The sequence below is a fragment of the Staurois parvus genome, unplaced genomic scaffold (genome assembly GCF_062004578.1).
Source record: "Staurois parvus isolate SC_StPar_1 unplaced genomic scaffold, SC_StPar_1.0 ptg000243l, whole genome shotgun sequence".
NCBI classification, from domain to species: Eukaryota; Metazoa; Chordata; class Amphibia; order Anura; family Ranidae; genus Staurois; species Staurois parvus.
The window spans coordinates 1575452-1591158 of NW_028318039.1; the positions used below are offsets into that span (position 1 = coordinate 1575452).

The 15707-nt window shown below is 39.3% G+C and overlaps 1 protein-coding gene across 2 annotated transcripts in view; it reads right to left on the reverse strand.

Annotated features, from left to right (window-relative positions):
* Positions 1-15707, reverse strand: part of TBC1D4 (TBC1 domain family member 4) — a 225334-nt gene that overhangs the window by 54935 nt on the left and 154692 nt on the right. Inside the window, exons 9-11 of one of the 2 annotated variants that reach the window (XM_089680368.1) lie at positions 9035-9106; positions 8099-8337; positions 4846-4995 (exon numbers count right to left, since the gene is read on the reverse strand). In XM_089680368.1, coding sequence (XP_089536494.1) covers positions 4846-4995; positions 8099-8337; positions 9035-9106 — 461 coding nt within the window. The remainder of the gene's footprint in view (positions 1-4845; positions 4996-8098; positions 8338-9034; positions 9107-15707) is intronic. The other variant, XM_089680369.1, reaches the window with a different exon arrangement.

A 15707-nucleotide genomic window follows, 5' to 3' on the forward strand; every position in this document is an offset into this window, starting at 1 on the left:
ACACTAAACATGGGCTGCCTGCAGGGAGGTTTCCAGCACCGCTCCTGTGTGAACTCAGGCTATGACAAGCCTGGGTTCACTCAGGAGCAGTGGGGAAACCGCATGTGATTTGAACAGGAATCGCATTCCTGTTCAAATAGCATGCTATTCTACGCAGAGCAATTTGCGTCAATTAATGCAAATTGCACCGCAAAGTATTGGTACTCTGTATCTGCGAGTAGTTGACCGAAAGTGTCGGTACTCATACTTGCCAGTAAAAAAACCAGCATCGGTGCATCCCTAATTGTATCCATTTCCAAATTACCTTCAGAGAGCCTCACATTCTCATCAAGCACACTTTGATATGATGCAGAATTCATAGTTGATTCTGACTGCAAGCTGCCCATGCCCTGAGGCAACAAAGCAATCCCAAACCATAATATTTCTACCACGATGCTTCACAGTTGGTATGAGGTTTCTCTCAAATGCGGTCTTTGGTTTACACCAAACATGTCTACTGTTACTGTGGACAGACAACTTAATGTTGGTTTGTCCAAGGGCCTGGTTGTTCCAGAAGGTCAGGTCCTTGCCTATACAATTAATAGCAAACTGATCTTTGCCCCCTTACAGTGACATGATGGAATACAAATAATTTGGCAATCTTCTAATCCTTTGCCAGATTCATAGGCACCCAAAACTTCTATTCTAAGGCCCTTATAGAGCTCTTTTGATCTTGCCATGATACCAGAATACTGACAGATAGCAAAGCAAATACCAAATTCTAGAAATATGGGTTTCACTTGTATAGTCCTAAGGAGGTCTTAATCATTGTCATCTAATCTGTATCACCTTACTCTAACTTTACAGATTTTAAGTGTTTTTAAATGTAGGGGTGTACTTACAAATCTGCATTTCATTCATTTAAATTATTAGGATAAATAAACCATGTCAATTTTGTGCGTCATATGTTCAAGTATGTCACCCTTCTGTAGGCACTATTTGAATGAAGATCCAATGTTTGCCTGTTTAAACATGTTGAAAAAAAAAATTCAACGATTCCCATTAAAAGTACTTTTTCGCATGACTGCATTTACATTGTTCTTCCATGACAGTAAATGCTAATGCAGATGGGTCATGACTGCAATGTAGAAATAACATGGATCGGTGATATAGTGCCCATCAGTACACACAACATATGCATTGACTGACTATTGGCGAAAAGATGAATTCTGATTGTTGCTGCCATTGTCATTTTGCCTGACATTCCTTACGGATTAATCCTGCAATAACCCACATGTATATTAGATAATATAAAAAAAATTAAAAGTACTGTGTATCTTGGTCTATGTAGTATGCACACCACAACTTCTTCTTGAACTTCAACTATTCCATTTTATCATATAATACCACACTAAAAAATAGCACAGCAATTTAGTGAAAACTGTAATTTTGGCATTTAATGATCTGAGGGCCTGTACAAACTACAATAGACACCTAAAATATGTTGTGAACCAATGTGGAGGGAGAGTTCCTAGAGAGCAAATGTTCTCATAAATGCATAAAGATAAAAAACCTTGAGCCTTTTTCAACCACTTTGACAAACCCTATCGATTACACATTTACACAACAGCTTGCACGGAGTCTGTGAAAGGTTTTCTCACTTTCAAAACATTGTATACTAACAATGTAAACCAGCAGTAAAGCATTATTGAGAGATGTAACAACCAATATCTGAATGATTACCCTAGTGGTCTGGAATGGGTACCTTAAACGATGTCTCAATTTTGCTAATTCTTTTTGCCACTTTACCAAACAGAAGCCAGAAGAGGTTTTCAATTTTCATATGTTTATAACATTGTATGAAGTATGTATTTTTGATGCAGTTAGGGGTATACTATAGCTTTTTTGGTTCACACCTTAGTGCTTAGTCTATTACTTAGCTTATTATATTTATACTTGTGTAGAGCCCCATAGAGCTACTGTTTTGCTAAACCTCTGTGCATGCAGGTGTTGCGATAGTACTCACCTTTGGAGCGCTATGAATTAGGACTAGAGAACAAGGCAGTGTTCAAAACCTGCACATTTAATAACTCATACAGCAGCCTGCATCACAACATTTTACTTACCATATTTGTACTGTAGGGATAAAAACATGTGTTACTGTACATTACAATTATATTCAGGTTTGTGTCATGCAAGATTTAATATATTTATTAGTATTGCTGTAGAGACAGACAAATGTGATGGTATAATGTTCACTTTCTAGAGAGGTGTCACACTGATGCTATTTACAATCTAGTACACCTGCATACTCTGCTGTTTTTCTTTTCTTTTTATGGTATTGTTTCCTAATGGCCTGTTTATAAAGATGGATGCGTATTTTGCATTTTTTTTCCTATAGGAAGTTTTGTTACTTACAATCTCACCTAAAGAATTGTCCTGAAGACTATGGCTTTTTTTTCTCTTTCTTGCTTTGGCTGCAAAGTGCTGTTAATTCACAAGTCCATCCACTTTTCATGATTGTTTTTCACTTAAAATGATAAGTTCACCTTTCCTAACATTTTACACCCATATTCAGACTGTGTAACATGTAACAGATGCAGCTGCCCCCACATTCCCCGATCCCTCATTTTGACAGTGAGCGAGGGATCTTCTCCCCCTGCTCATTGTCTCAGTTTTAAAAATGAAGTTGTGTGGAGCTCTGCCCACCCTGCCGCGTCATTCATTCACAGAGTTCTGTGAATTTTAAAAACTACAAGACTTTGCAGCTGTCAGCTTGTAGTTCTCAATGAACTACCAGGGCAGTGCTGAGCACTCTAGGTAGTTCATTGAGTCTTCCTGTTAGTGTGTAACTGCCTGCCCATACAAAGTACAAGCAGGCAGTTCACAGACTGTCTACGAGAGCCCTGCATAACACCCACAATCTGCTGATGATGGGTTTCATGCTTTGCAGGCTCACAGAAAAAATAAAATTAATAAATGCACATTTTTAGACTTGCAAAAAGATGTGCATTTATTTATTTATCTTTTTTTTACAAAGGTGAACTTATCCTTTAAAACTTAACTCCAAGAATGATTTGTATTGCATATTTACATTGGTCCAGTTTGGAGCAGTGTAAGTAAGAATATTTCATATTTGAGCTGCTGGGGAAGCTGAAAATCACTGTAGTGGTTGGCGCTACTACAGTGATAGCCATGGTCTTCCAGGTTCTCTGCAAGCCGCTTCCCCTCTGCATACTGACCACATGAATTCACTTACTTGCCATTTCTGCCCCTCATAGAACACCTTGTATTTTTTTTTGTGAATACAAGGCATTCTCTGACTGGATCAATGTGAAGCTGGCCATGCACTGATCAACAGAAGTTGGTTTCTTAAATCAACTTCTGTCGAAGGGGCATGTTGCAGTTATCTGCTGATCGGTGTATTCTGACAATGGCAGGTGTAATGGTTAAGCCAGCCATAGGTGGAGCAATTGGAACAATTGGCCACAGGATAGAAAAATAGATCAATTCCAGCATCAACTCAGTCAGTATTGATGGGGGAAATCCTTCCTGTGAAACCATTGAGTTCCCTGGCGGGGGGCGCCGTCCCCGCCAGGAGAACATAGTGATTAATGCAAGCAATAGCTGCTAGAAATAATCGCATGTGAAATCCAACAAGCTGGTTTTACCAAGTTGATTGAAAAATGAACTTGGGTACATTCAGTCTGCCCATACATTGTTTGAATCTCGGCTGGCCCCTGCTGAACTGGGCATGATTTGAGCAGTCTATGGCCAGCTTTAGAATACAATGTCCAGGTGGTGGGGGGGCGGGATTCCTTCATCCACTACCACTGGCTAAACAAAAGAAACTAACTATGTATGGCCAACTTACGTATTACGTGGACTGAGCAGAGATTTCAGATTTTAGTTACAGTTAGGTTGTTACAGTTTTTAATTGTTCTAGTGATATTCTATGTTAGAATGTTGATTTGGAGCTGGGGAATGCCCAAAGGCTCTGTTATATACTGTTCTCTTCTTAGTATTCTATGAGAAAAGTAATAAAAAGATTTTTCAAAAAAGTATGCAATACAGATCACTTCTGGGGATCAGCTCTAACTTTGAAACAGCCAACTTTCACTGAAGAGTGGAGAATGATTGAGCAGCAACATTGACAGTAGTAGAACAAAACCTTTTTTTGCCTACTTATAAAGAAACTCATGGTGATTGTGAAAACACTTGGGATGAACGTTACAGCGAGAGCTGCTTTTCTCAAAATTGTCTTCTCCTATGCTTCCATTACTCTCCATATCGATCATTAGAGGCACTTTTTCAGAATGCAAAATAATCATTGGGGGGGGCTACAGACACTGCAGTCCACATAGAGATCTTAGTGACACAAAGGTCAGTCAATAGGGTGCAAGGAGGAGGGTAATGCCCTATCATCTGATTACATTACCTCTATTCATACTGTCCCAGAGCACAATCACAAACAGTAAAATTCAATATCTTTTTTTTCCACAAGTCCTATTTGCTACTGTACAAGTTCGGTATTTTTTAAACTTGTTTTTTTTAACAATCACCTTCAGAAAGCTACATAACTATATGTTTTAATTTGACGACAGCATAATACAAGAGGGCTAGTGTGACACCACTACTTATACCCTAAAACTTGCTAAGCTGCTGCTACTTGTGTACATTCTGATGAACATTTTACCATTTAAGAGAGCAATTACAGAAATTACTTGGTGGCAGACAAGCACAATTAACATGCAGACTGCATCCCATGGCAGTCCCATATTGGTTAATCCAGCAGGGCAAGTAAGCCGCAACCAGACACAGAATTAGCGTAGGAGGCGTATGAGAGGCAGCTGTACCAGGTCTCACCTCTTGGGAGCATCTCTCTCAGATTGGGGGGGAGTTCTGCCTGAACCTTGGTAAAGATTTTTCAGGAAAGAAGGGGCAGTGAAGGATGAGGGGAGACTGGAGAACGAAGGTTCACTCTCAGTGCGGACACGCCGAACAATAGGAATGGGGCTAAGTTTCAGCAATAAAAAACAATATTAGCAGTTGTTTCTTAAAAAAATCTGAACATGGAAAAACAGGAAAATATAAAGCGACTAAACAGTACCAGAAAACATAACATATGTACACAGAAGCATGTATACGCCTCTGCATTAAACTGCTTATTACATTTTATGTGCATATGAATATTCATTTCTTTAGGAATTAGCAAGTCATATCTATTATAAGGTGTGAAAGGCAGGGTAAGGTATTTGGAATACACTCATAATGAATAAGCTTTTTCACATCTTCAATGGTTTATTTAAGTTATTAGATATATACCACCAGGTTATAAAGGTCTTTTATTAAGTGAATGCAAACTGATTTTGTAGAAAATAGTAAACTAGAACAGCTTGAATAAGGACCAGTTATTAAAGTGCATCGATAGCCAAAAACCCATCAGGTTACTATTTTGTCTTTCTGCCATTAGCAAGATAGGAAATTAAAGGAAATCTCCCAAAGTGAGAGAGACAGTTGTCACTACAGTGGTATTCCTATTGGAAGATCTCCCTAAAGCTCTTGTTCTGGTGACAACTGTAAACATTTGGATTTTCCCTCACCTTCTGTTTTGACAATGGTCACAAGTATAAATGTAAAAAGTGAATCTTCCCAACAGAGTCACGGACAACAATAAAAACGTGTTGAAAAACTACAAATAACATTTTCATATATGCACATAATATTATCCATTCCTGTAGTTCAGTGGTCTCCAAGCATTCTAAACAAAAGGCCCTCAGACTTTGAGAGGGCTGGACTGTGGCCATTGGGTGTAGAAAATGCCCTGGCATCAATGGGAATAAACAATGCCCCATCTTTGGCATTAGTGGGAGGAATAACGCCCCATGGTATCAGCGGAAGGAAAAGTGCCCCGTCACTGGTGCCAGCAGAAGGAATAAAGCCCCGTGCCAATGGAAGGAATAGTACCCCATCATTGGTATCAGTGGAACAAATAGTGTCCCATCATTGGTGTCAGTGGGAGGAATAGTGCCCCATCATTGGTGTCAGTGGGAGGAATAGTGTCCCAAGGGCCAGATAAAGGCAGGCAACAGTCGCATCTGGCTCCCAGGCTGCAGTTTGGAGAGCACTGCTGTAGAGAAATGTGGACATTTCATACTGTAGGTGACAATGCTTGCAGTCCATTGTGGCTTAACAGCAGCCAATTTTGGCTAAGAAAGGTTAAGTCAGCCTATAGATGATTAATTTTTTTTTTGTTCAGCGAGTTGAACAGAAAAAAATTACTTTATTTCCCCATCTACATGTATGAGCGGAATCCTCCCCACTGAGGTATTGTATTCTGACTGTGGAGAGACTTCCCAACTATCAGTATACACTGATTAGCGCTGCCGGCTGTAGCCAGCAGCGCTGATCAAGTGGGAATTTTTCAACAGCAGCTGTACAGAAGTCGATGGGTAGATCAACTTCTGCACAACGACCTTGCCCATACAGGGATAAAAAGTTTGCTGGTCCCTGCAAAATTGTCTGAATTTAGATCCATGTATGGCCATCTTTAGACAGTAGACAGTAGGTAGTTATTGTCAGGATTCAAGTTCTTGAACAATTTGTATATATGCCAATTTTAAGGAACATTTACCTGCCTTTATATTATTTGTTTTAAAATCTCTGTCTAGGATAGTATTTCCCAGAGTGTGATATGTATACTAATGGGGTAGGTGGGACACTGTGGGGCTTATGGTTTCTATGCACAGCTGTCTCATGGTAAGATATCATTACTCTAGCGTCAGCAACGAATGGCAACTACCACTGCAAGGATAGTGAAATTGGCTGCATGGGATTGCTTGTATTCCACTAGACATTTTGAAGATAAAAAGATGCCGTCTGGCTGCTAAGCAGTACTCATAGGTAGGATATGTGTCTCTGTTAATAGCACAGGTGGTGCTGGAAAGGTTGCAATGTGCGCTACACATAATTTAGGAAACAATGATCTAGAGGGAATAAAGATTCAGCTGTATATCCTTGATACCATAACATGCTTATTTATGCAAAAAAGCAATATAATTTACAAGTATGCAAAAACAGTTTTGCAAAATTTAAGATAACTGTCATTTTATTGCTGGGCATCTTACAGAATTATTGTACATCAGCCACCTGAGGCTACAGGAGTCTTAGCAGTAGCAGTTCTCCCCTTTATAGGATAGCAAGTCCATGTACATAAAAAATGATCCCCTTAACATCTGCTTTATGTAAAATAGATTTACTTTTTATTCTTGGTTTGAGTACATGCTTGTGTGGTCAGGTGACTATAGGGCCATAAAGGTAAGCTTATTGATGGGGCTGCTCATTAATGCACAGGGATTTTGCAGCTTGTTAAATTTCTGTGTTCTCTTATGGTCTCCAATCCCTTCTAAGGAAATGATCTTGTTACCATATGTGAACTGTGTTTACCTGCCATCACAACAGAACCTAGTGGAGCAGCAAGAGGTCTGAGAAATAGCAGATGCCTCACTGCCACCTGCCCAATTTTGACACACTTACCAACTAATGTTATCATATGCTCTTAAAGTTAAAATGTGTTTAAAATGCTATTGTATTAAAGATGTTTCTGCTACAAAAATGCAGAAGGTTCTGGATCACAAACATTTGTGTTATATGTATACTAATGAAATTTTTGCATCTGCCTTCACAACTCAGCCTTTCAAGACAAACAGTACAGGTGAAATTTCTAAAAAGGAAAATGAAAGTATTTTTCGTTTTTTTTTTTCTTTTTACATGGATCTAAAATATCTTGCTTTATCTTTAAGTACAAAGTGGATCAGGTAAGTGCTACATAACACAATGGGATTTATATGCACATACCATATATATTGCATACAGCAGTCATGTTACTGTAACAACAAAAAGTGCTAAAACCATCCCAAAGCATGCATCTACCATGCATTATTAGGGAAAATTGATTACTTCTGACACACGGGGGGCCAAAATGTTAAACAGAAGTCATTTGCCATGACCTAAGAAAGATTGAATGGAACTCTGTATGGTAAATATATACAAGCAAAAACATTCAGTGTTTGTAGTAAGAGCTAGTCTCATCTTATATATGCATTGTACATTAACTGACCTGCTTTGTGCCCCATCACAGGCTAGTGAGTGCTGCCTTTGAAGGGGGGATCTGCTGTTTGGTGACTTTACATCAGGAAAGGTTATCCTCCTCTTGGCACTCGATGGTGGGTGGCTAAAAGTGTGAGCCCGTCTGCGAAACTGGGGGGAGTCTGGGTCTTCCTCTGGAAATGACTGCCAGGACGATGACACAGGAGAAGATGGTGGGGTGGTCGGAGGAGAATCCCCAGGAGAGCCGTCCTGTGGTGACACAAGATTTAAGCAACCTTTCCAACTTACGATGAATATAGATCATTCAGAAGTATCCTACAGTCCTTAATGCCCGCTCTTGGAATCCGAAAAAAAATAAATGCCGACGGTGAGGTTGCTTGTAAGATTAGAAAATAGAAAACACAGAGAAATCCCAGGCTTCTGATCTACCATAGTACCTAAGAGAACACAGACTCTTATCAAAGGGGCAAGCACGCCTGTTTTTGTAGTGAACAATAATGCCTTGCTGACTTTTTTCTCTCTTGCCGGCTTCCTGGACACAGGTTTCCTGTGCTGTCAGTATAATATCCTGGAAAACAGTCTATTATTATAATAGAGGCTAGTAAGTCAGCCACACAAGAAATACAAAACCATACTTCTGTTGTGTCTATCACTTCAGGGTGAAGCAGGCTTTAAGAGATATTCTGTATTTCCCTGTATAACACTGGTTACATGAAACAGGAAATGCAGCAATGTACACAACCAGGGGCAAGGTGGAGAAAAGAAAATGTGTAACCAAGATATGACAAAAAAGCCTTATTTGTTGTGATGACTGATTCCTACTAAAATACAGCATACATCCAGAGGAACCTTATCCTGTAAACACAAAAACAGTACACTGAACCATCCCTGCTACAGTATTATCTAGTAATACATTTATATACAGTTTATGCTATAGAAAATGTACCTTGTCAGATGCAAAACTGTTACGCTCAAAGCTGTCCATGCTGCCCAGTCGTCCTCTCACTCGATTTGCACCCTGTGGACACAAGTCAACATTATTTGGACCATACCGTCAAATGCTGTCCATCGGATACTGGACTGTTATCTTTTTAGGTTCAACAATTTTTTATTGTTTTCACAAGATAGCATATCATGAGCCAGTACAAATCACGTAAAATATTAACAAGGCAGGCAGGCCGGCCAATGAGGGACATCGAAGGCGAAGGCAATATAATACAGGTAAGAATGAGGGGCCTTTGCAGTGTCAACTGGTGTGCAAATAATAAGAGAGAAAGAAGAAGATCTAAGTAGAGAGAGAAAAAGAGGGAGAAGAGTAAGAAAAAGAGGAGAGGGTCAGGAGTGGGGGAGGAGCCTTGCAGAAGGCTCTGGGGTGCCCCCTCAGCTTCAGGTAAGAAGAATAACTTCTAAGAGATCTAGTAGAGGTTGGTTAAAATCCCGTTAATTTTTTTATTATTTAAGCAATAAACAGGTATATGTTAAAAACTAAAAAAAAACACAAAAAAAACCCCAACAACAATCAATCGAAACATCATTTTTCAACTGTGTGTACACTAGAAATGTAGCAGAAGAAATACTTTTAAGTGCTATTTATAACATCATAACATTCTTCTATTCATAGTCTTGACGTGCACTAAGATGTACAGTATAACTTCCCAGTAGAGATTGCTGTATTTGTGCCGTTTCACACCATGAATTGCACAGGAATGTGCTGTGTGTTCCTGTGCGATTCACATGCAATCTGGGTGCAGTGCAATTTCAGCCCATTCATTTGAACGTCAGACTGCACCAAAAGTAATGCACTACTTTAGAAAACACTGCTGCACCATGTGACCTGAAGCAGGCAAACACAAGGCATTTTGGACCAACATTTGGGGTGTCATTAACTACTCCAGCCCTGGAAGGTTTCAGCACCTTCCTGACCAGGCCATTTTTTGCTATTCGGCACTGCGGTATTTCAACTGGTAATTGCACAGTCCTGCAACGTTGTACCCAAACAAAATTTTTATCCTTTTTTCACACAAATAGAGCTTTCTTTTGGTGGTATTTGATCACTACTGGGTTTTTTTTATTTTTTTCGGATTAGATGCTTTCCCAATTTAAAAATGGGGCTGTTTATAGCCGACGAGTTATCATTGAAATGAATGAAGTGCATTATCTTCTCATTTCTATGCCTGGTCATGGCAGCAGAGAACATGGGCATATGATGAATCAGGTCTGTGGACCAATATGACTGCAATTCATTCTTTTTTGTAATGCCCATGTTGAGGGTTAAGCCCAAAAAAGTTTTAAATTCAGTTATTGTGATAGGTTTCCATGCAAATTGTCTGGTAAGAGCTGAATTTGGGTAGGTGGTGATGTACAGTATTGCTGTGTATATAAATTGCTTTGGCTCACAATCAATTGATACAAATATTCTGTGAAAAACAACGGAGGGGCTAAACACTGCTGACAGCTAATTCTGCAAACAATGTGTTTTTGGGGACACTATACTAAGGGGGTACTGGTATAGTTCGGTTCGTGATCAATATATTGATCCATACAAACACTATACTAGTAATGACAGTGATCAGCGACCTATAGGTGCACCAGTATGTCACTCTGCATGTACATGCCATCCGCCCGCAGTACCACCAAGTACCACGGGTGGTCGGCAAGTAGTTAACAGTTACACCCACTGCAGATCGCAAGTGCAGTGTGTTTTAAACGCGATGTAGGAAATGTGCATGGAAAGCGGGGTTCCCACACCACGTTCTGGTGGGAACAGGCCCTTTATCTGGGTAAAATGCGCACATGCAGCAGTTTTATGTAGTAACATTTTTCCAGCTGCAGCAATGTACTGTAATTTGTAAATCACACTACATTGTACATTATTTAGGCACTGTTCACATCTGTGTGTTCTATATGCAGTGCACACAAAAAAAAACAAAAATCATGCTTTCTGCATTTTTGATGCGCTTCCATAAAAACGCACAATATAAACAGTTTAACAGTAACACCCCTAAAATGTATTTAAAAAACGCACCTCAAGCATGTGAACCAGCCCTTACAGGTGAAACAGAAAAGCAATGAATATTTCAGAAAATTTCAGAACTTCAACAGTCATTTAATTTTAATAAAATGTAAAAATGGTGTAATCAACACAACAAAAAATATATGTCCCCTAATGAACATATTCTACATTATCAGCCAAGTTCACAGTTCAGAGGAAAGACAGGATATTTTGAAATGCATTAAAAATAGTAAACTGCCACTCCTGTACTGCATACCAACAATTTGCAAAACAAAACCGTGTCTTCACAGGTTGTCACTAAAGGTCACAGGTTCTGGAGGTTATTCCGTTATGTTGCGTTTTTTGCCTTACTTAAAGCACAAGAAAAATGCATGACCAATAAATCCTGTTGAGCTCTTCACACCAGCCAGTTACGGGTCAGTTACATTTTTAAAAGTTGGCACATATTTGGTGCCATATAAAAGAAAAAAAAATCCCCAAAAATGAACCTCCCCATTGAAATGAATGAAATACGCAGCAAAAATGCATCCAAAATACACCTGTGGTTGAGGATTTTGTACGTTTTTGGAATAACAACTTTTTTCGCAGGTGCAAAACTCACCGAAAATACGGTAAAAAAACGTATATGCGTTTTTGCAATTAAGCAGTGTGAAAGCAGCCTTATAGAAAACCTGTACTTTGCACAAAGTAGGAAAACTAACAATGACACAATACAGCAGGGCACCAAAAGGTGCATGCTCCCACCTTGACAGTGTATGCTGCTCCCAAGGCCTGAATTGGACCACCCCCATTGAAGACTGGGTGCTGAATTCCAGCAGGGCCTCGTCCTATGCTCCACAGATTGTAATATTTGAAATAAATAAATGTAAACCACTACGATTAAGCCCAATCTCAAGGCAGAAACTCTTGGTTTATTTTGTCCAAATGAATAAAGTTACAAGCGTTACAAGACTGCAACCATTCCACATTGTCACTGGAGCCCTTTAAAAAAATAAATACATTCTTGGTACTAGGCATATCGTCATGTTGACCTCCACCACCCTACTTCCCATAGTGCAGTGCCATGTGTCTGAGTGACCAAGCTCAAAATCAAAATCATGTGCGGGTTTTCTTCAATATGCCAACTTTCAGAATCTACTCATCTCACAAGCTTTTTAGATCTACAGTATGTCACATAAGAAGTTGGTCTGCTGGTCTATGACCCTGCAAAAAGATTCAGTTCATCATGCAGTTAATCCATGCATGGTCAGGCTTTAGGATTTATATATGATTTATTTCTTTCAATGCTCATACAGGGATCACCTTGACAGAAGAAACACCCTACTTTGTTATCACAGAATAAAAACAAAGAAATCCCAATGTTGAATATGTTCTTACAGTTACTTGATAAATAGCCATGCTGCCCTTTTGTGTGTCCAATTCATGCCACTGTCCTCTGTAAGCATGTTACTATGTTATACTCGGCCAATGTCTGAACTTCACACTGGCATTGAAAGCAGGCGTTTGAGGGGTTTTTTTAACGCTTCTCAAATGCCTATGCAAGTGATATTATAGACAGCACACTGGTGTTCACATTATCAAGACATGAAGCGTTAGCATTGCTTCAAAATTGAAGTCTCATGTGAAGTCTGGAAGGGTTTGAAGCCTTTCAATGCCTCTCATTCAAGTCTATGGTGATGTTTTCTCAAACACGCTGGTAGGCATTTGCAGTGCGGTTGTGGTGCATTAATAACATTAGTTTATTATATGTGTTTGTGGTGTGGTTTTAATGCAAAACACTTGTAAAATGTGCATGGGGCATTTGGGGAGAATTTTTAATGCTTGTAATACGCCCATACTACAGCGAATTAAAGCCTGTCTAACGCCCATACTAACGCTATAGGAGCATTTGTTAAGAGTTAGAAATTCAGTCAAGTGTGAGCAAGCACTTACAAATTCAAACAAAAGATTTACTTCTATTTTTTATGTACTGACAGGCCCAGGTCCTGTATCACAATGGTGCAAAGTACTGCACATGTATCATTCTGTAAAAATTACCTTGCAAGCATACCCATGCTAGACATGGTACAAAAACAAATGACAATATAACTTTAGAATGATGAGTGAGCAGCTAGTAACAGCTGAGAATAACAGGAAAGATTCAAATTATGCAGACAGCATTTAAAGCAGAAGTGAAGTCATCAGAATAAAAACATCACCCGGAAACATCCAGTACAAGCATTTAAATCAATCACTTCTAAATATCAATTGTACTCTGAAATCATAATAATTTGAAAATCCGGTGAAGTGATCCCAATTTGTATCTTTTTTCAATAATCATGTAGTCTATAAGGAAGGGTTATAGGTAAGCCTTCAGCTGACAATCAATATTAACTAGGCACTATGGGCAGACTGAGTACACTGATCTATGAGATTCAGTGGCATCCCGAGGCAGGTGGGGGGGGGGGGGTGCGCCCACTCTACAAAAAGGTAAGTTGTAAAGCAAGCCGACGATCCCTGCAGGATGGATCCAATCCATCCTGCAGGGATCGTCGGCTTTCTTTACAACTTACCTTTTTGTGGAGCGGGTCCGGTGTCACCTCATATAGGTTGCATGCCGACGACCCCCGCAGGATGGATTAGATATGCAGACTGGGGAGCATAATGGATCGGACTCTGATCCATTATGCTCCATCCGGAGATCCGAACCATCCTGTGGGGATCGTTGGCATGCAACCTATACGGGGTGACACCGGACCCGCTCCACAAAAAGGTAAGTTGTTAAGAAAGCCGATAATCCCCGCAGGATGGCTCGGAACTGCGGATTGGGGAGCATAATGGATCGGTGTCCGTCCGCAGATCCAGTAAATCCTGTAAATCCAGTAAATCCTATATATATATATACATACACATACACACACACATATATACACACACATATATACATACACACATATATATATATATATATATATATATATATATATATATAAATATATATATATACACACACATATATATATACACACATATATACACACACACATATATACACACACATACATAAAGCTGAAAATCCTTCTAATAGCTTTTATTTCCATACACACAAATGCATTGGGAACACTACAACATTCTGTTCCAAATCAAAACATGAAGAAAAATATCAAATTTGTGTTGTTCCTCTAAAAAAAATTGAAGAAAAGTGAATATTAGACTGGTCAAAAAAATAGCAGTGTTTGTATTTTACAAACTCAAACATTCACTATATAAACTGAAAAATGTTTGAAGATTTTGCTTTCCTTTGAATCACTTCATTAATATTTAGTTGAATGTTTCTGAGAAGTGCTGTACATCTGTGTTGCATGGAGTCAACTAACTTCTGGCACCTGTGAACAGGTATTCCAGCCCAAGATGATTAGACTACATTCCACAGTTCTTCTCTATTTCTTGGTTTTGCCTCAGAAACTGCATTTTTGATGTCACCCCACAAGTTTTCTATTGGATTAAGATCCGGGGATTGGGCTGTGTGGCAGGCGCAGCACCCTTTGGTGCCTAGTGCGCTGTGGCATTAGAAAAATTATGCAATTGCTGTTTCTTTGTTTGATTAGACTGACTTTACTCTGTAATTCCTCCAATGCCGCTCTATGGATGCAGTAGGTTTAAAGAGCACACCGAATACTTTAGTTAACTTTTTTAATAACTTCAGTCTTCTTCATATAACACTGCTTACAATGGCTTGTTTCTTTCATATTACAATGGTTTAATTCGTATTACATTGGGTTGATTCAATAGATTCGTTAGCTTATGTCGTTAGATTGATAAATTCGATAGGTTCGATTATGATTACTCTACAGCGACTTGATTCGTTAAATTCGTAAATTCGATAAGTTTGTAAATTCGTTCGGTGGAACTACAAGTAAAACACACACAACAGTTTCAACACACAGATCCACCTGCACTGCCAAACAATAGAGGAACACACAAGTGCATTAAATACCTATTTGGCCTTCTCTGCCTCCATAAAGCTTTTCTGATTGGAACTGTCTGTTTCCTCTTCTGTCTGGTGAGCATGTGTCTGTAGAAAATCCTAGCAGGGAGTTTTACACAGGCATAGATGTGAAACTGGCTGGGATTGGTTAAGGCTCTGTACAGTGTGAGGCTGTCTGTGATTGGCTCATCTTTAACTAACTCTTAAAGGCATATTTTCCTTTTCTGCTTCTGCTAACACAATGAATATATAAATGTCATATAACAATCAAAGACATAAATTACAGCAATGATTTTGCTTTTGGCTTTAACATATGCACATATATACTATACTGAGGTTATTGGCAGGTTTGGTATACACATATATGTGAACCATATTAACAACCTAGGACTGGTCTTAGCTGGCCAGCTACAGGCTGGCCACTCCATAACATCAATCTTGTTGGTCTGGAACCAAGATGTTGCACGTTTACTGGTGTGTTAGGGGTCGTTGTCTTGTTGGAACACCCATTTCAAGGGCATTTCCTCTTCAGCATAAGGCAGCATGACCTCTTCAAGTATTCTGATGTATTCAAACTGGTCCATGATCCCTGGTATGCGATAAATAGGCCCAACACCGTAGTATGAGAAACATCCCCAT